The following is a 20,506-nucleotide window of genomic DNA, read 5'->3' as shown; positions in this document are numbered from 1 at the left end:
TATTGCTTTATATTAATAGAAACAAACAATTCCATCAAGATGCAAGTTCATCTTCCACAATCTCAGTAATCTTGAAAAATCATAATCGCAATCAAATATTAGTAAATTTGTATAACATATTAAAATCACACTTTTGGTATATTCAAGATCAACCTTAACATTTCCATTTTTTAGAAATGATTTTCTTGCCAATTGACTTTGATAATCAAATTAAAATCAATTGTTTTCCATGTTGATTAAAATGATCTTTAGATTGTTTTCATGAGCTTTCTGTGTGTCTTCAAATTTATCTGTTTCATGCCATTATTGTGAGTTTTAGTGTTGAACTGAATGTTATTTTCTTGGATTTTACCAAAAACTTAAGAGTTTGTTATAAAATGTGAAAATTTGCCGAAGAAAAATAATCAATTTAAAGCGTTAGCGATTGATTATTTGTGATTGAAACGATTTAACATTGAAATGGTTTAAAGGGCAATATACCTGGAAAAGGCATTGAAGGTTACATAAAATTAGCTGAATACAGGTTGAAGTAGAGGGCGTCTTTTCCAGGTGAAATTGAGATTTATTGAATGGACGGAATTGAATGGGAAATGGTTTTCACACGTTTTCCTTTCCTTTCATTACTTATAACAAAATGACAAACAAAATTTAAATGACAATTCGCATACATCATAATCATCAATATCTTTTCCTTCTCCTGTTCTTCTTCTTCTCTGCTCTTCTCTTCCCTTCTCTTCTCTTCTTCTTCTCTTCTCATCCTTTTCTTCAAAAGAGATAGACGATGGTTTTGATGTCTAAAAATGAAGCAACATCACAATGCTAATAAAGTGATAACCATTGTTGCAATTGTAACCCGATTCTTTGGATTGGCCGAGAAAGCAAAATGAGCCCACAAGTTTTGATAACAATTTTAGTGAAGGTAAAAAATTATGATAGATTATGCTGAACGAATCATCAATTTAAGGTAATGGAAAGAAGAAGAAGAAAAAAGGCAAAAAATTAAATAAAATGGTAAAATTGCAATGCTTAGTTCCTTAAAGGAATGATAATTTAACGCTCAATATGTTAGACCAACTTGTTTGCGTTTACATCAATATTATCATAATCATCTGAAACCTCTTTTTTTGGCTCCTTATGGTGAAACTTGGACAATTTTAAACTCGACAGTCGACCTTTCACATTGATCCCAATATCAATAGTCACATTAACCTTTGAAACTTCATGATACCAATCAATAAGAGCAATCTTCTTCATCTGATTGAGAATAAAAAAAAGGATGAAAAACATTAAGATGAATGAGAAGGAAAACGAGAAATACAAACATTGATAAAGGACACAAGATTGGTCCATAATCCAATGTCCAACCAGGAAAATGGACACGCTTAATTCGTAATGATTAATTGCCTTTCTTTTTCGCTTTGATGTCTTCCTTTTCTTCCTCTTCTTCTTCTTCTTCTTCTTCTCTTCTCCTTACCAAATGGGACAATCTCTCACCAATCATCTTAAGGTTAAACACAAAATGCGAAAGGTAACAAAATGAATTCAATCATTTTCCTCCTTTCCTTAGCCATTCATCCCTCTATTTTAGTCAACAGGGTTTCTTAAGATGTCTCAAGATATCTGATGTCTCAATAGATTCACCTTTCCTCTGAAGATGGTGAAGAAGAAAAGGATGAAAAGAAAAAATTTTTTACTTTTGCATTCATTTTCTTTAGATCTTCTTACATGGCAAACGGACAAAGAAGATGAAGATGAAGAAGATACAAAGAAAAAAATGTTCACCATCGATATTGTCTTGGAAGAATGGAAAGTAACGTCTCTTTGTTGATTTACTTGGAGGTTGCTGGAGGCGATATGATGATCAATATGACGATCAAGACAAGGTAAGGGTAAGAAGGAAAGTGGCAATAAATTGTATTAAAAAAAGAGCGAATGATGTCTTCATTCGTTTACGTTTCAATAATGAACCTGAATAAGACATCAAACTTTACTTTTTATTTAGTTATACTACCATTCACACCTTTGGTCAACCAAAAGTGACAATAGGATGACAATGGGATGTGTTGCTTGACAAAGCATCTTTTCTTGTATTTACCTTTTTACTCAAAGAAATTGAAAAGACAATGTTAAATGGAGCTTATCATCTTGTCTGCAAGATTAACCTGTATCATTGAACCAGTTGATCAAAAGTGAAATGTATTTGCATGAAAATACGATTGATAAATAATATCAATTTTTTTACTTTTGATTAATCGTTTGTTTACACCAATGATAAAGTGACTTAAGATTTACTTCAATTGTCATTCTACACAATGTCGAGGTTTCACAGTTTGCCGGCAACTATTTAATTTACATTGATAAAGATTAATATTGGTTAATGTTTGATTCATAAATTATGAAAATCGATTCCAAATTTTTCAAGATTCAATTTTTAGACTAGGATTAGAGGCTAATACAATCATGAATAATCGCACCTTCCACTGAGTCAAATGTATTCACATTTGCGGAGATTCAAATTCTTAATGAAAAAGGAACCGTCAATGAGAAAACTAAAAAATGAAATGAAGTTCTTTGAAGATCCAAATTGATAATGAAAAAAAAACATCGTCAGATTAATACAAAAGTTGATGTTTAGCTTTGTTTCGGTAATTTGGGATGAAAAAGCCTTTCTTTTAAGTAAACGAAAAAATTTTCATTCGAGTTTGGACTTTGTTATTTGTTGAGGCATAAAACTGGTTCCATTTGTTGAATTAGTTTCAAGTTTCTCTAATGAACCATCATTGACAAAATTGAGTTCAAAGTTTAAACTTTGGTCTCTTTTTGTGCAGTTTTTTAGACAACAGATTTTTTTTACCAAACTCTTTACTCGAAACACAGTTTTACATATCTATTAATCCATACATCTATACAATATAAAAAATCAAAACAGGAAATTTTTGCGGCATGATTGTGATCAAACTAAAGGGTTGTAAAGAAAATTTTACATAGAATCAAAGCCATGATTGAATTAATGCAGAATCCGTATCTTTTACTATTGACTTTGAAAGAAAAACTCTTTTTGTATTCAGTTTGGTGTTTATTATTCGAGAATATGTGGCAAAATCACAAGATTTCAAAATTCGCATTTCTTATTCTGACAATGGTTTTTTATTAAGAATTCGTGGTTTTTATGTCGATCGATTGTAACCTACTCAGCCTACCCACTAAAAACTTCAGTCGTATTGCGTGAAAATGTAACAGAAAAGGATTCTTAAGGAAATTCTACGACCAAATGATGACCATGATTTGACTGCAGGGACGAAAAATACTTGAGCTTTCTAGGAACTCAGATTCCAGAGAAAATCTTGTCAGGGTTCTGGTAAAAACAATCAGTGTTCCAGCGCATTGCGGAGGGTAGCAAATTATTTTGTTAAGTTTAATCACTTTATGGTTTATTTGGGTGAGTTATACACTCACATACACAATATAAGTGTCAAAACTTTGACTTTCGAGTCAAGGGTTGCGACCTGATGAACTAGGCACAAAAGAGCCGAAACCATTTGGGTAATTAAAAAATTTCTCTGACTCAAGGTTTCCAACAAAATTACTTTTAAATTAGATTTCATTTTGTTGAGTTTGAAAACAAATTGAAATGTAATTAACGACTAAAAAAATTTCAAATGTATCATAATCAACGTTTAAATTGGATATCCTATTGCTTTCAAATCGATTTGTTTAATGTTTGGTTTACAATCAAAGTGAAATCATGTAATTGAACAGCGATGATAAGTGAAAATTGGTTTTTCTAGCTTTTCGTTGCAACTGTTTAAAACAATATTTTTTTTAATGGCAAGTTACTAAGTAAATCGCAATAATGAGACTCAATTGAGAGGAAAAACTTGTATTTGTTTAGGCTAATAATGGTTGTTGGTTAAATTTGACAACAATCTTATTGGTCATTCATCATGTTTGAATGATTAGGAGGATTGTGAGATGAGAATAATTAGGATGATTGTGAGCCCAAAATTTGAGCAGTAAATTTGTTTTGCTCACCATATTTCACTTGTTACAAGAGCAAGAGAAGAAGTAAAAAAAAGAGAAGAAAACAACTGACTTTATTACCAATTTGACAAATAATTTTGACTGTTTTAAGAGAGGTTGAAGGATGATAATGATAATCGGGAGGAGGAAAAGGAGGACTTGAAACCTGACCAGGCACTAATAAACGCACTTCTTGCATGAAGCCAATCTGTTTAGGAAAGTGAGCGCAGGAAGATTTGTTTACACTTGAAAGGAAAGCATCTCAAGTGATATTGCGGTCATCCTTCAAATTTGGTGTTAAAATTCAAACCTGTGTTTGTAAACAGTTATTTATTATTGATGTAAGATTTAGACTGTAAGGAATGAAAGAAATAGGAGGAGGAAAGGGACGAGAAAAGGTGGGAAGAGAGAGAGAGAAGAAGGTGAACAAGAAGAAGAAAGATGAAGATGGAAATGAGTCTAATAAGTTACTGGTAATGAAAGATGTTGAGGGAATCAAGAATCTGTCACAATTCATTTACTTTTCTGAATAATATTAAGATGTTATTAAAATAATGGCAAAGGAAAGAAGAACGGAAAGGAAAAGGAAAAAGAAGGAAATGAACATGAATTAAATTCTGCTTTCAAGATTCAAGGAGAAATCTGGATTTCAATGAAAAATCATTCTCTTCCATTGATGATAAGATGACTTTGGATGAAAAACGTCATTTGATTCGCAAAAATTCCGGAAAATGGCCTCTTAAAAGAAACTGAAAACTCTGTTCAATTGTTTCATGAAACTCTTTTCTTCAACATTAACATTCCAAAGGTGAAATCAAAGTTTATTTACATTCATTTTTTAAGATAAACAAGATTGTTAAACAAGAAACATGAAAAGGTTCAATTGTTGACTTGAAAATCAATACAGATGAGCTTGAGTTTCATCTTTTTACATCTTCTTACACCTTCCTTCAAACCTTGTTTAAGATGCTTTTACCTCAGCAATCAGTGGTTAATCAAGGCACAAAAACATTGGCTGGTGATCATGAAAACAACTATCACATTTCCTTGAGAAACACCAGTTATAAAGATCAATCTTAATGCTGTTTAAAGTCATAATCCAAGCTCAATATTGTGATCTTGCATTTAAATTGACACATTTGCTCTTCTCTCTCTCTTCTCTCTCTCTTTCTTCCATCCGCCCACCTCCTAATCATCCTCATCATCTTCATCATTCTTCTCATTATTATTCTCTTTACTCTGGGTCGTTTCCCAACTCAAGACTTTTCTGTAAAACAAACTTTGACCTTGTTCAGGTTAACTTAACTTTAACCTGATAATAATCTTGACCTTTAGGCACACATATTTAGTCTTATCGTGTGCATTGTCATGACCTTTACCAAAGTGACCTTTAAAGTGTTCACAAGATAACCAAGTTTGTTTTAACGATTACATTTTGCAAGATAATCACACTTTTTCCATGTTATGGTCAGCAATAAACTAATCTAGAGATTGGTTCATTTTCAGTTATTAATGTGTTCGCCATAATTATATTGACATTTTCAATTTGACAAGCATTCGAGTTCGAGCAAAAACAGACTTTTTTTAAGGTTACATTTGGTTACAATTACTTTTCATCTTCATTGGGCAACATTGAAATTGACTATGAAAACCATCCTATTGATGTTCACTTGATCATCAATGATCATCTTCACTTATCATGTCACTGAGTGCACAGGCAAGGCCTCGAAGAGGAAGGATTATAAATGTTAAACAGTTGAAAGGCTGTTCTCAAGCAATTGATTCAAAGTGACAACATTCATCTTTTCCCTTCTCTCTTCTTCATCTTCCTTCATAGGGTGGATAAGTTAATATAGAGAGGAGTGGTAAGAGATGGCGCTAAGCTTCGATCGTCTGATAGTCAGAATAACAAAAAAAGCGTTTTCGGTTTTTGCGCAGCTGTTCCCTAACGTTTCTATACGTAAATCATCCTCTTCATTAACCGCCCTCCTCTTCTTACTTTTTTATCTTTCTGTTCTTCTTTTCTGTCTCTCTTCTTCTTCTTCTTCTTTTCTCTATTTCGTCTCATCTTGTGTCTCTCAAGTGTCTCTTACAAGTTAAACATTGTCAGTCAACTCATCCTCATCAATCCAGCAAAAACGACGCAATGTCAAGTAAGTTTCATTACGTTTAGTTTTTAATCGAAGAAAATGATCTCTTCTTTTCTGGACAGTTCTCAGATCGTTTTTATCTTTTCACTTTTTCCCCAATGATTTTTTCAATCGAAACTTAAAGTTTGCAATTTGTTTTTTTCTTCATCTTCTTGTTTGTAACGTTTTCACTTTCACTTGTTATTAGGTGATGAAGATGATCTTCTTAGTGCAAGTGATTATGGGATTGATGAAAGTGATGATGAATCCATTTCATCTTCATCTACATTAGTGGATCAATTGTCATTGACAATGGAAACTCTTCATTCAAATGGATTCCTGGACAATTTACCCAAATCTCTTGAACTTCGTCCTCCTCCTCAACTTCAATCATCTTGTTCTTCTTCTTCTTTAACCAATCAATCTGATCCAGTTTCCGGTTCACCTCGGTTAGTTACCGTTACAACCAAGGTTGACCTAAGATCTGGACACAGATTTGGACCATTTCCGGGTAAAATAACCAAAGATCCGGTTCCACAAAGTTATAACTGGAAGGTAAGTCAATTGAACACTTTTTCTTTGAAAGCCTCCAAATGCAAACAAAAACACAAACCAATTGCGTTCTTTTTGTTTATTAGATTATCATGTAAATAAGATAATCAAGTTTATCAGTTGTAACAGGAAGAGCATAATTGATTTATTAAATGTTTACCTAAAGGTAAAGACAATAATTGATCATGAAACAGTTGAGCAAAGTTTACCCATGAAAATGCATCATTTACTAGACAACATTTTTACTTTTGCGAGAGAAGCAAAAAAATTTACTCAAATTGTTACCATCAAAGGATTATTATTTTACAATTGAACACTTCGTTAACAAACAAACAAATAGGCTTTATTGATTGTAACCTTTGATTCTCATTGTTAATCTAATGCCTTGATTGAATTGTCATTTAGGTGACAATTTGGAAAAGGTAAAAGAAGTAAAAAAGATTTGGCAAAGAAGAAGAAGAGGAAGAAATGATGAGGAAGAAGAAGATGAGAAAAGCAGAAAAAGAAGAAGAAGAAGAAGAAGAGATAAAAAGGACAAATACAAAGATACAGTGACAATAATGGGACGCGTACAAGAGCGACCCGGTGATTTGGTATTAAGATGTTAATCCCGAAGTGCGCTTTAGTACGAAATGGTTAAATCTCCTTTTCATTGAAGGTGATAAGGTTAAAGTTTGTTCGTTTTCTTGTGACCATCCAATATTATTATACATCTTATGGGTTCCTTTTTGGCCTTTCACAAAAGTGTCTACAAAAAGTACATTCTATGTATAATAATAAGTGAACATAATAGAGGGAAGATAAAGAGGAAGAGAAAGAGGAACACCTCAGGACAAAAGAAGATTGAAACATTAAAAGCTTCTCTTTTCTTCTTCGCCTTCGTTTTCTATCTTTCATCTTCACTCCAATATTTTTTTGCTGCTTTTCGGGGCTCTGTGTTTACATTTGGAATTGGCACTTTCACCCTCAATAAAGATGATGATGATGATGATGATGATCACTTCTTCTTCTTCTTCTTCTCACCCTTCTTCGATAGCTTCTTTGGTCAAAGAATCAATAGGTTCATTGTAGGGTACAAAACTCTGTCAACCTTCGCAAGGTTAGGCCTTTCTTCGTCATCCACCAAACCATTCACCTTCATCTTAAGTCTATTTTATCTTCGTCTTCATCTTTTTATCTTTTTACATTTCCTTTTCTCTCTTTATCTTGATAAATGATGATTTCTTCCACTGTTTTGTGTTCCAATCACACATATTTTTCATGTCATAATAAGAGCAAGAAATGAATAACAATTGAAAAAGATAGAGGAAAAAGAAAGCAATGCAAAAATGCCAATAATGAACACCTTTTCAGCTTCACAGGCAAGTCGAGTGTCCAAAACCAAACCTTAAACGCTTTCGACTATCATTCAATTAAGATATCAAGCAAGAAAAAAGAGTGTAAAGTAAATACAGATTTTGACGGGTAAACAGTTTAAACATGAAAATAATATATTTATCCAATGATTAAATGATCATTTATTAGAAAATCTCTTTCTGGGTAAACATTGAACAATCCAATAAAGTTCATAAATAGATTACAAAAGGAAACAATCAAGAGTTACATTTTCCTCTATTTCTGATAAAAAACCCAAATTTTCAAGTGAAACAAAAACAGTCAAACAAAAAGGTTACACTAAACTGACAAAAGCATCTGGTTGCATGTTACTTAAATAGTACTTACAAGTTACATATTCAGTTGAACTTGTTCATCTTTGATCTTTAATGGTTTTTCATTTTGTGACTCTTTTTCATGCTATTTGGTTGATGGTGAAGGAGGTTGACAAAGTAAACCAAAATAAGTTGGTTTTTATACAGAATCATTCGAATCTCATTCGACGTCTTCCCATGTAATTGCCTTTTCAAAGTTTCCTCAACTTTTCCTTCTTCATTTCATTCTAAATTCGTTTCTATCACCATAGAATTGGACCTTTCATGTAATCATTTTTTTTCTTCTTCTTCTTCTTCATTTTTCTTTCCCTATGTTCATCTTCAAGGCGGGATAAAGTAAATTGATTATCATCTTCTGCACATGAGTGTGTACATTGATATTAAATGATAAAAAAAGCCACAATTGAATTAGGCGATCACTTTTGATGGAAAATTATTGTTGCTCTTGTAATAAACCATGTTATCATTACTGTCTTGAATAGTAAATGTAACATTTTTTTTATAACAATATTCTTTACGGTTGAACATTTCACCAAATTAAATTACATCAAGAACAGTCTTCTTCGATTCTTCATCAAGTCCATTAATCTTGAGCGGTTGTCTGCAACAACCTCATCATGACAGTTGTAAAAAAGTACATCAATCCACTTTGATGAATAATTTTTCAGATTTTTGGTAAATACTAATCAATGAGCAATTGAAGTAATTTCAATATTGAATGCGAGTTGTGAATGGATAAAGGTTCGTCTTAAAACTTGAAAAGCGTTAAATCGACACCTTTTTAAAGGTTTTTTTCAGGCGAAAATAAAAGGATGAAAAGATGAAAAAACAGTGAAAGAAGAAGAAGAAGAAGAAAGTGATAATCTCGAGTTGTCATTCCATGGTTACAATGAGTACAAAAAAAAGAGTGAATAGCTTTGAGTTTACTGTGTTCTTGTAACAAATAATTGTGAATATGACTGGTCAAGGGTTGATTTTTTCCCTATTATTTGGACAATCTTTTTGGGCCAAAAAATAGATGATAATGTATTTCTCTCTTTTTGTTAACCAAAAGAAAAACATTTCAACCTTTACCTTGGAATGAGCTTTTTTTAAGAAATCAAATGAGACAAGATGTTGCCAAATCAAAGATGATAACCATTTTGCGCAGTCAATTGGCCAAGATTAATGGGTTATCATGTGTATTGGCCTTTATTATAAATTACCTCGTAAAGGAATGAAGAAGAGGAAATAGGTTCGGACACATCATTTGACCATTATAAACAGTTTTCTTGGAGATTGTAAAAGATGGGGAAAAAGAGAAGCAAAAAAGTATCAGCAAAAATGGAAAGAAGCTGACGAAAGAAGAAAATGTTTTACAGGAAAGTTTCCTTTCAAGGGAAATCAATTGCTTTTTATGAGGTAGAGAAGCAAAAAAGAGAGAGAGAGAGAAATATAATGTTGAAGGAAAGACGATGAAGATAAAGATGATGTTAAAGGGAAAATACAAGTTATTAGACTTTTCTCTCTTCTCCTTTTTTTTGCCAATCAGATGATGTTATCCAATTTATCTTCCATATCATTCGATACATTAACCTTTAAACAATCTTTTTCATCTTCTCTTCTCCTCATTCATATCCATCATAAACTTATGGCACCAAGTGTAGTTACAAGTTAAGGGTGACTTGAGTTGATATTTGCGTATAATTTTAACTCACTTTCCCTTCCTCATCAATTTCATCTTCTCTCGACTTTCCTTTTACTCCCAGGCAAACTGACCTGTCTTTGACCTTTTCATTGAAAAGCAAAATTAACTCAACTTACGGAATCAATGGAAGAAAAAAGATTAAGAAGAAAGTGTCGATTATGTCGAGTCGAAACAAAACAAAAATGGGCTTTTCGGTTACGAGTTTAACACGCGTTTTCCATCGCCTCCTAACCGTACAAAAGTTACGGCCAACAAATGAAGGCGTTAATTGAGAAGATTGAAGGTTCGATTGGGAGGGAAGAAAAGGTCGCGGTTACATATTACACGTGTTTGGATTAATGGAATGAAATTAATGCTCAGTAAAGCGAATCAATTGTTAATAGTGTAAATGATGAGGATGAACGAGGTGTGTGTGAAAGGGAATCTCTTTTTATCCTCCTTCTCTTTAGCATCATAATATTTCGAACAATAGTCCAAAGGCGCAAAGCACATTGATCTTTACCTACACAAACACCCAAATGAACTCTAAATAGCTATTTAATCTTAATTGAGATGTGATGAGCAGGGAAGGCAAGAGATGAGTAAAGATTTACCAAAAGTAAATTATTTATCAAACATTTGCTAGATATTTTTATTCCAACCGACAGCAAGTTTCACTTTTCCCAGTTGATGCCGTTTCTCTGTTGGTTTTGTTCATCATTTTGATAGTACCATTAAGGGTTTGGTGTCACACTGACTTTCTTACAAGAGAGAAGGCGAAAAAAAACCAACAAAGAAAACAATATTTTCCATTAAGAGAAACTTGATCAATGAATGGCTTCCAGCATCTTTTCAAGATGCTTTTCCATCTCTCATGATGATCAAGGAAAACCTTCAATTAACATGACATTTGACGGTTTTCGGGCAACAACTTAACAACATTTTCAATATAAAAAACTAGATTCATTGATAGTTACAACTTGAATAGAAAGATAAAAAACTGTTTCAATTGAACTTCTAAAGTAGGCACAATCATTGAGAGTAAATCAGTTTATTTGAATCGCAAAATGGCCTTTTCATCATTTGTCTATGTAAATATTTACACTGTCCATTTAATGAGGAGGAAAACGCGTTGCTTGATTTATATATTAATAACATTATTAATAACATTATTTACCCTTAATATGAGCAACACACAAAGTTGCCTCTAAATGTTGACTTTCCTCTTTTTTACTGTTATTTCATATTCAACTCGTAATAACATAAATACACAAGAAATAACATCATTTTTAAGATTAAATGATGCATCATTTAATCGTAACGTCAGCTTGCAATCATTTCTCCTCATCTTTCCTCATCACCTTTACTTGTAATCAGAAATCCTTTCTTCTTCTTTCATCTTTTTCTTCCTTTCCTTTCCATTTAGCTTTGATGCATTAATATCAATTTTAGCTCAGTGTTCACTTTCAACTCTTTTAAACCCAAAAACTTTCAATTCATTGAGGAATCATTTCAGTTAATTAATGCGGTGATACATCTTTGTTGGTTAAAGTTGAATGAGTTTGCTATTAAAAATCATCATGATGAGCATGAGATGTGATTGCTAAAGGTTAGTGATGATGGAAAGGAAGATAAACCTATAGTTGACTTGTTGATGATGAAGGATGATTGAAGTGGGAAAGATGAAGAGGAGGAAGCTTAAGCGATGAGAAGTATCAATATAACAGTTGAACATTTCCTATGTTAACTGATTTAACTTTTGTTTTTTGTTTATGGATCACATATTTGGGCCGTTTTTTTGCTTCTTTTTTCTTCTTCTTCTTCCACAAAAAGCTCCTAAAAATTGTGCGAAAAACTGGAAAATGCAAAATGTAATGTTGATAATTTTGTAAATTGTGTTTAAAGTTACACGATTATGGTTATCATATTCTTGGCCATGTTATGAGATTCAATCCATCATTTTAAGATTACTTTTGAAAGATTGAAAACTTTAATATTGTTTACAGTCTTTTTCCTCTTCTCTTCACACTTTTCCCTGAAAAAACGTTCAAAATGATTCAATGAAATTGAATCTTGGTTAAGCCAATAAAAATCAACTTTCAGTCTTATTCACCCACCTGATTCATTATTGAAGCCTCAATTTTAACACATTTTTTCATTTTACTAAACATTTGAACAAACATTAAACTTGCAGGATTCACAGAAATCACAATCAACTATTAAGATATATTTTGGATTAACATTGTTGATCAAATTAAACAATTAGTTTATCATTCGAAGGCTTAAAATCATAATTTTCACTTCTAATTATTTAATCAAAGATGAAATTATTTCTTTTGTTCCATGTTTTTCTTAAGCTTGTAAGAAGCTTTAAAGTTTTGTTTTTCCCAATTTGCTTATATTTTTTGATTGCAGTGTTTATTATTCAGACTTCAGGCAACCCTGAGAAGAATAAGAAGAAAACGATGAAAAAAATTGGAGTTACATGACTTTGAAGTTGTGCGTTTCTAATCCCTTCCATTGAAGGTTTTAAGCTGAGTCAAACGCTCAAAATAAATGAAAAAAATCTCTTAGACTGATGAAGCTATTCATATCAAATTTGGTATAAATAGAGATTCGGAATTTTTAATTTTGTCTAGAAATAGTTGCCTCAGGTAAGAACGATTTGTAAATGTCGAGGTCTGATCGATACTTTTGCTTATTCATCTTCCAGAAACTTTTCCTTGTTTTCAAAATTTTGATCAACTTTGATGTTTCACGTTTCAACTAATTTGATTGAAAATTTCAATTATGTCTGAATCTCTCGATTAATTATGGAAATTGCGTTCGATTGTTATTGTCCACTGAACATTGATTTTCTCAGTGACTTGAATCAAAGTAACTTGTGATTATAGATTTTAGTGTCTTTTCCTTCTGATATGAAGCGAGAATGTATTGAGCGTCAAGAAAGAATAATTGAAATGGATAAAAGAAATTACCTTCAGAAATTGATATTGATTAAGTTGTTAATCATCAATTTCTGATTCTATTATTTAAACAATATTCAGTATTAAACCTTGTGCCTTTACCTTGCTCTCTTTCAATGGTTATCTTTCCTATTAGTTGCTATTAGCTTAATTTATATTGATTAAGGAAACTACATTTTCATCATAACACATTGAATTATTGATTTATTAGCAGACTGCAAGTTAATCCTCAATTCAAATCTGGCAACCTTTCAGTTTAATAACTTGCCTTTGACCCGACACCAAAGTCAAAGATTGAAACGTTTACCATTAATAATAAACATTTTTATTAAAAGAGTCTTCTTTCAACTTGCATCCTCATCCTCTTGATCCTCATTTATCTTGATAAATTACTTATCCACTGAACATTATACCCTTTTCTTGTTCCATTATCTTAACCTTTTCTTCCTCAATAGAGAATTTCATGGTAAATGAAATTTAAATTGTTAACTGTTAATTAGCAGCAAACCAAATGGACTCAACTAATTGAGTTAATTTTCCATTTTCTGGTGAACCTTTAGATTTCATTTTTCGCCTCTTTTCCCATTCAGGTAACACATTCTGTTAACTTATTCATTCACTTTTAATCATTAATTATCCTTCTCATTTTGCCTCCACTGTAACTTAAGATGCCATTAATAATCAGTTAAACATTCAATTAGTAAAGCTCAATGTTTCCAAGGTAAAAACACATTTAACCCTTTCTCTGAACAGCAATCATTTCTTCTCATTATCAATAACTTTTTTCCCTGCATTTATCATATTCACCTCAACAGTTAACCTTTTCTCATCTCATAACATAATTAGCATCAAGTGAAACCCATCATTGATCAAAAAATGAATTTCAATTCACTTTTTGCCTCATCATCATCATTCACCTAATCATCAGCCTTTTCATCAATCTGTGTCACCAAAGCTGAATGTTTCATGTTATAGATTGTCCTGATTCAATCCTTGATGACAATCACACTTGGTTGAAATTTGATCTGATTATAGATGGGAAAAATAAAGAATGGTGAAAAAGCCAAGAAATTTGAAACCAAGTAAATCAGTTGATTATGGATAAAAGGATAGATCAATGTTTAATATCATGTTGTGAGGTTGCATAAACAGATTCACAATGTTTCACCCTCAATCAGGTTGATGTTAACAGTAAACATTGATTATTTGATGGATTACAGTTATCATTGTGTTGTTCCCTTGTGACAATTTGTATACAATGAAAACTGTCAACTGGCCATTATTATCGTTATTACCATTGTTATTATATCTCATATCATCCTGTAGATACAAAAAAAAGGCACGAAAATTAAACGTTACAATATCTCTATTATTATTGCAGGGTAATGATCAAGTTTATATTTATTTATAAGGCAAATTGAGTGATTATGTTCAAGTGTCAACTCTAATGGTTGGCACAATTAATTTTTACCTTTTTTTGTTGCTTCTTTTCATATTTTATTTTTGTTCCGTTCATCATTTCACTTTCATCTTCAATTCAATTATTTAGCCTCAATCAGGTTAATTGACAATCACATTGACTTGTTATTGTTTCCTATTAAATACAGTAACACAAAATAATCTGTGATTGATTGTATTGACAGATGAACAAAAATAGGGTCAAAATGACCTTTCTTTTTGTGTCTTGCCAACCTTTGCCTTGTATTACCGCGACATTAAATTGTATAACATAATAAAGACACTTTTTTGTTGTTGTGACAATTAGATGAATGTTGGCCAAAAGAAAATGATATTAATTAAATGGACATTGATTCTCATTCGCATGGGGATTAATCATGAGGATAATGATGTGTTGCTCATGTGATTCTTGTTTAATGATGAGTATTTAAGGTGAATGTTAATGTAAAAGTGTCAAAGTCACGCAATCAAATTTTGTCCCATTAAATGTTGTAAAGAGATTTCAGTGTTTCAATGTAAAACAAATAGACGTTGAAATGATTCCTTTTTTTTGGACTTCAATTGATAAATTGTTGGACTGGTCCGGATAAAGCAATGTTTCTAATTAACCTTGCATGGAAAAAATCAATCAAATCAAGCAACACCTACAAAAGTGAATTGAATTACTAAATGACTGGAAATCGTGAAATTTTTGCATTAAAATGTTGTCAATGTTTGATTGATCTTGAATTTGATGCGATTGACTTGTTCAATTGTTCCGGCTGGACTTGTGTTTTTGACTTTGACTTTCTTTTGACAATTTAAGAAACAAAATTTTCTTGATGTTAATAAACTCTGCTGATTTTGAGGCAAAAATGGGAAAATTAACTTCTTGTTGTAAGTTGACTTGGATTCAATTTTAGCGCTTGATTCCCGTCTTATGCCATCTATCGGTTTGTGTAAAAATGCATTTCTTTTGTTTTAATTGATTTGAAATGAAGACCAACAGAAACAAATTAACCAAATAGGACACACTTTGACTAAATGAACGACAATTTGTTTTGGTTACATGTAGGCAAGGATGTAAAGATAAACACTGAACGCCCAAGAAGTGTTAATGTAAGAATAAGAAATCACAATGATTAGTTTGATTATCAAAAGTATGATAATGTTGATACGAACGGATGTTTACAATTTAGGCGTTGATTCGGAACATTGACTCAGGATATTGAAGTGCAAAATGATCATGTAATTTGCGTTTATATGAAACGTGAAAAGCAACAAGAAGACAAACGAAAAGGAAAATATGGCTTTGACCTTGTTTCATGTTTCATCAGATTTGGGTAACCAATTGAAGTAAATAGTGAAATTGTGAAGAAGATGAAGTAAAAAAGCTCCAAGAGTTGTGCGATTATCGACTTTTCTGATCTTTGATGACTTAAACTGAATGATTGTGAAGCCAATGAAGCAAAAGAAAAGGGCAGCAAAAGTAATGTTGTTTGGAGAGCCAAAAAAATGAACTTGTCAAGAATGTCCTTTTGTTAATGTAGATATATTTTTTAGCCTCGCGATTCCTCTTCGTAATTGATTGTGGTCATTTCTATTTCCTTTCTTGTCCTCTCAATCCTGAGAATTGTCAACAGTTTACCAAAAAGGTTAATGTGGACCAATGTTGAAAATATTTACAGTAAGAAGCCATAAAATGATGAGGCTATTGAATAAAGCTGAATCCAAATCGTAATACAATCGAAACCTATCACCTAATTTATCTTGATCGTTTTTCTTGTGCCTCTCTCTTTCCCTTCCAATCGAGAACCAGATCGACATCTTTTACCATTGATTGGCTGCGAAAAAAAAGAGAGAAAAAAATCCATGAAAGTTCATTTCTTTTGTATATTATTGGTCATTGTCTTCCCAGTCAATCTTACAAATCAAATGATTGCATCTAGAGTTAGAATACTCAAACTGAATACAGATAATGATGATGATCATTGTCGTTGATTGTCAAAATGATTACTCATTCAGCATCCACAGTTTCCATTAGTTTGTATACAGTCTTCTTACTCTTCATTCCCGTCATCATCATTATCCTCATCATCACATTCAATGATATCATCTAGGAATAATCAGTCTGATAGAAACGGAAATGAATGACGAACCTTTAGACAGGAAATAAACCATAAAATGTCATCACTTTTACATCTAACTGTTATTATTTTATCGATGAATAAACTTTTTTTATCATTTCCTGTGAACGATTCAATATTGAATTGATCATGATAAAAACAATTCTTCCTTTACTTCAATTGTTTTTATCTATTTTTTGCACAGGAAGATGTTTTTTTTCCTTCTCACATTTGGTTAGTCATTTTAATGTCTAATTATCATTTTACCTTGATATTGTTTAAACAATCACAATCACTAGAAACGTTGCACAGTCAATCTAAATTACGTTGATTGAATATTCAAGTCCATTGAATCACTTAAAATGTAATTTATTGCCAATCAAGTAAAAAACAAAATAATTAACAGACGACATGAAAAGACAAAATCTGCTGACAACAAAAAGAAATGCTATAAAAGTAATTTTAAACATAATAGATGGCGCTTAATACCTTAAAGCTATAAGTTAATCGAGTTGATTACATGTTGAAAGGTTGATTGTAATTTTGATTAAGATTGAGATTCATTGGTCTTCTGTGAATCAAATGTTGACAATGAGGTAAAATGATGAGTTGCTAGTTAAATAACCTGCGAGAATTGGAATAAATGAAAAGTCTCTGAAGTCTTTAACCAATAATAGGAACCTTTAATGACCATTAATCCTGTTGATTGCGGCTTCTAGCCTTTTCTAAATTCACTTGAATTGTTCAGGTTAATGATCATAATTAAAGTGTAACATGTAGCCAAGAATAATGATATAAAGTTATCTTTGTGACAAAAAGAAGAGGGAAAAAAATGTGATTGAAAAGCATTGTTAGTCTATCGTTTGCTTAAAGCAACTGCACTTGGATTTTGTTAAGTAATTTTGTTGATTTTGTTGTTGAACAATTCAATGAAAAAACGTGATTCGAGTCTCATCCTCAGAATTAAAATTAATAAAGTTGAATCTATCGTAGCCTGGAGCTTTGAATGAGTTTGCGCTATTCTATAGGATAAATTCAGCTTCAGAATCATCATCATCTTTAACATTATCATAAACATGATAGTGATGAGCATGAGCATCCTTTGGAAATGTTGATGTTCAATGTTCACTGAATCCAAATCTAGGAATAAATCCATCTCCAGGGTAAACGTTGATGTTGAACGTTTAGATTATTTGAATAACCATTTGGTCAGGTAATTAGTTGATTAGAATAATTAAAGGTTAATTATCCGCCAACGTTGAGTTTAGATGAAAAACGATGTTGAGAAAAAAAAGAGATTCACTTTTCTTCTTGTTGACTTTCCATGCTAATCGCCACCTTTATTAATGCTAATCAAATTTAAATATTAATAACCCATCTTTTAGTTGGCGTGATTTATTATCACCTTTCAAGCAACATCACATTTGATTTGTTTGTTTTAATAATACAGATTTGCTGATTTGTTTGTTTGTTAAGTCAAATCAAGTTGTTGATATTGATGTTGTCGTTTGCTGTTAACCATTAAAACCATATATTGATTGCCTTAAAGGCCTCAATAACATGGTACATGATGTTTAATAGTAAATAAAAATCAGATTATTGATTCTGATTTAGAAAGATGATGGTTAAAGAGAAACGTGTAAATTACTGTCAACTGTTTAAGTTAAGAAAATTGTTGAAGTTTAATTTATAACGTACACTTTATTAAAGTATCTCAACAATCAAATTGATCTTGATGTAATGATGATTGTTTACCTAAGGGTGATTTGGGTTGTTAATTTAAAGTTACTTTACAACATTAAAATTGCTTACAGCTACAATAATCGTCAATAAAAGTCAACAATCAAAACCAAATCTCTTACACCTTCATCATCAGCATATATCGTCTTCATCTTCATCAAACCATTTTGCCTTCAATTGATCATTGATTAATAATTATCAATCGATACGGAAAAAATGTGTTTCTTTTTACTTTTTGCTGCTCTTTATTAATAAAAATGTTTTACCTCATGTTTGATGGTTAATTGTAATTACTTTTGATTGTAATAGTAAATCTCAGGATTCATTTTCTTCTCTCTCTCTCTCTCTTCATTCAATTGATGATTCATGATAACAGCCTCAATCCTTGTTCTAATTTCCAAATAAATTTAATCAATAATGTTAATAATCAATAACATTACCGATATTTTTTTTGCTAACATTATTGATAGATGATGATATAAATCTGTTAATTTTTTCTTCTTCTTCTTCTATCCATTTACACTCTTCTTCTTAATAACTTTTTTCCTTTTCTGATATTTCTTCAAGATATTACATGATACTGACTACCCACTAAGAAACACACACTACTAAGGTACTAATTAACTGTTGTTAACTGATTTTTTAATCCAATTAACTGGATTTAAATTCAATTATAAAATATGATCAATGATCAAGTGAATATTCAAAAATCCTGTTGACATTCAAGTTGCGATGTTAACGGAGTTTACCATTAATGGCCAGTAAAGCATTTCAATTAGCCAAACAGTTTGATAGATGAATGTTTGCCTTGAAAAATTGTGATGAACATCAAGGGATCAGTGAATGAAGACAATAATATTGAGCCAATCAGGTTGCTATTGTTGCTTGTCCATTGTAACGGCAATCCTTGATCAAGGGCAATTTGAATGCTTCTGATTCCTCAAAGTGACCACAAAAACAGATTCCAGTTTAGTTCTCATGCTTTTCCAAACAATATCTTGAAGTGGCTCAGAATTGATAACATGGCTTTTATTGATACAAAAACCAGCACCTCATTTTTCCTTCAAATTTGAAACAAAATTAATTGATAAGTATTGTAACACAACATGCTGTGCAGATAACCATTAATATCTGCTGAGAAATGTTGTACAAAGAAGCAAAATAACTTTCAAACCTTTATTCATTTAACTTTATCACTTGTTTAGCTGGTTGTTAATCGATTCCATCTGATCTCGATCAAAGATTCGACAAATTTATCTCAAGGTTCCTCATATAATTGGTTAAAATCCTGATTAATGAGCCAAAAGGTTTCACATTTTTCATAAAATGGACAAATTTTTCTTCCAATAACCAATAACTAGAAAGAAAAGAAGAAAAAATAAACAGGTTTAGAAGAAATATAAAAGCATAAATTGTGATAAAAAGTATCATGAGAATATTGAACATACATTGAACTGTTATTCGATCACTGGATAATTCGGTGACTTGCCTGATTAATATCATGAGAACATTCTCACAGCATTTCACTTGAATATAGCACAAGATGAAACATGAATCAACAAACGCGATATTAAAGTTGTTAAAAGATGGAGACAAATATAATCAAATCATGGTTCAATTTGACTGCAGGGCAGAAGTAACTACAGTTTCTACATCAAGATTAAATCATTAAGTTGAAAAATTTAATGAACTTGATAAATCATATTTTAATCGGATTAAATTAACAAGAGCTAACAATTTAACATTGAAATAATAGACTAAAAAAAGACAAAAGATATTGACAGCATGTTGACAGTTTCCATGGCAAATAAACCGTTACCAACCACTAACTTTTTACTTCAACAATAGAGAGCACCACCTGTTAGTTATGAACAACTCGAAATTATTTTCAGTAAAAATTAAATGTTAAATTATTCACTGAAATTATGAGCAAATTAACAAGAAAAGTTGAAAATAAAATGTTAGTCAAATTTGATGAAAAGTTGAAAAAGTAATTTGTCTAGTTTGATTGAATCATAAAGATTGAGACAAGCATTAAAATTGAACTCAGTTGTAGACTGAATTTAAATTGAAGTGTAACAATTGGAAATTAAATTTGCCAAATCAATTGTTAACAAAAAGCTCATCTTTTCATCAGAAGTTGAAAAAGTGAAAATTGAAT

The 20,506-nt window shown here is 31.4% G+C and overlaps 1 protein-coding gene and 2 long non-coding RNA genes across 3 annotated transcripts in view; 1 reads left to right on the top strand and 2 right to left on the bottom strand.

Annotated features, from left to right (window-relative positions):
* Positions 1-6,016: 6,016 nt before the first annotated feature.
* Positions 6,017-20,506, top strand: part of LOC107365407 (uncharacterized) — a 40,005-nt gene continuing 25,515 nt past the window's right edge. Inside the window, exons 1-2 of the mRNA XM_015932894.3 lie at positions 6,017-6,173; positions 6,358-6,704. Coding sequence (XP_015788380.2) covers positions 6,167-6,173; positions 6,358-6,704 — 354 coding nt within the window. The 5' untranslated portion in view covers positions 6,017-6,166. The remainder of the gene's footprint in view (positions 6,174-6,357; positions 6,705-20,506) is intronic.
* LOC149094519 (uncharacterized) lies at positions 14,138-17,029 on the bottom strand. Its single transcript, XR_016201047.1, has 3 exons — positions 16,873-17,029; positions 14,514-16,323; positions 14,138-14,362 (listed from the first exon to the last, which is right to left on the bottom strand). It is a non-coding gene; the product is annotated as an uncharacterized LOC149094519 (long non-coding RNA).
* Positions 18,287-20,174, bottom strand: LOC107365584 (uncharacterized). The gene is made up of 3 exons (XR_001569464.3): positions 19,794-20,174; positions 19,520-19,702; positions 18,287-19,406 (listed from the first exon to the last, which is right to left on the bottom strand). It is a non-coding gene; the product is annotated as an uncharacterized LOC107365584 (long non-coding RNA).

The sequence above is a fragment of the Tetranychus urticae genome, chromosome 1 (genome assembly GCF_039701765.1).
Source record: "Tetranychus urticae isolate SD_2017Ah chromosome 1, NJAU_TeUrti_SD_1.0, whole genome shotgun sequence".
Classification (NCBI taxonomy): Eukaryota; Metazoa; Arthropoda; class Arachnida; order Trombidiformes; family Tetranychidae; genus Tetranychus; species Tetranychus urticae.
Note: the sequence above shows the minus strand (reverse complement) of the source record. Positions and strands in the feature narration are given on the sequence as shown.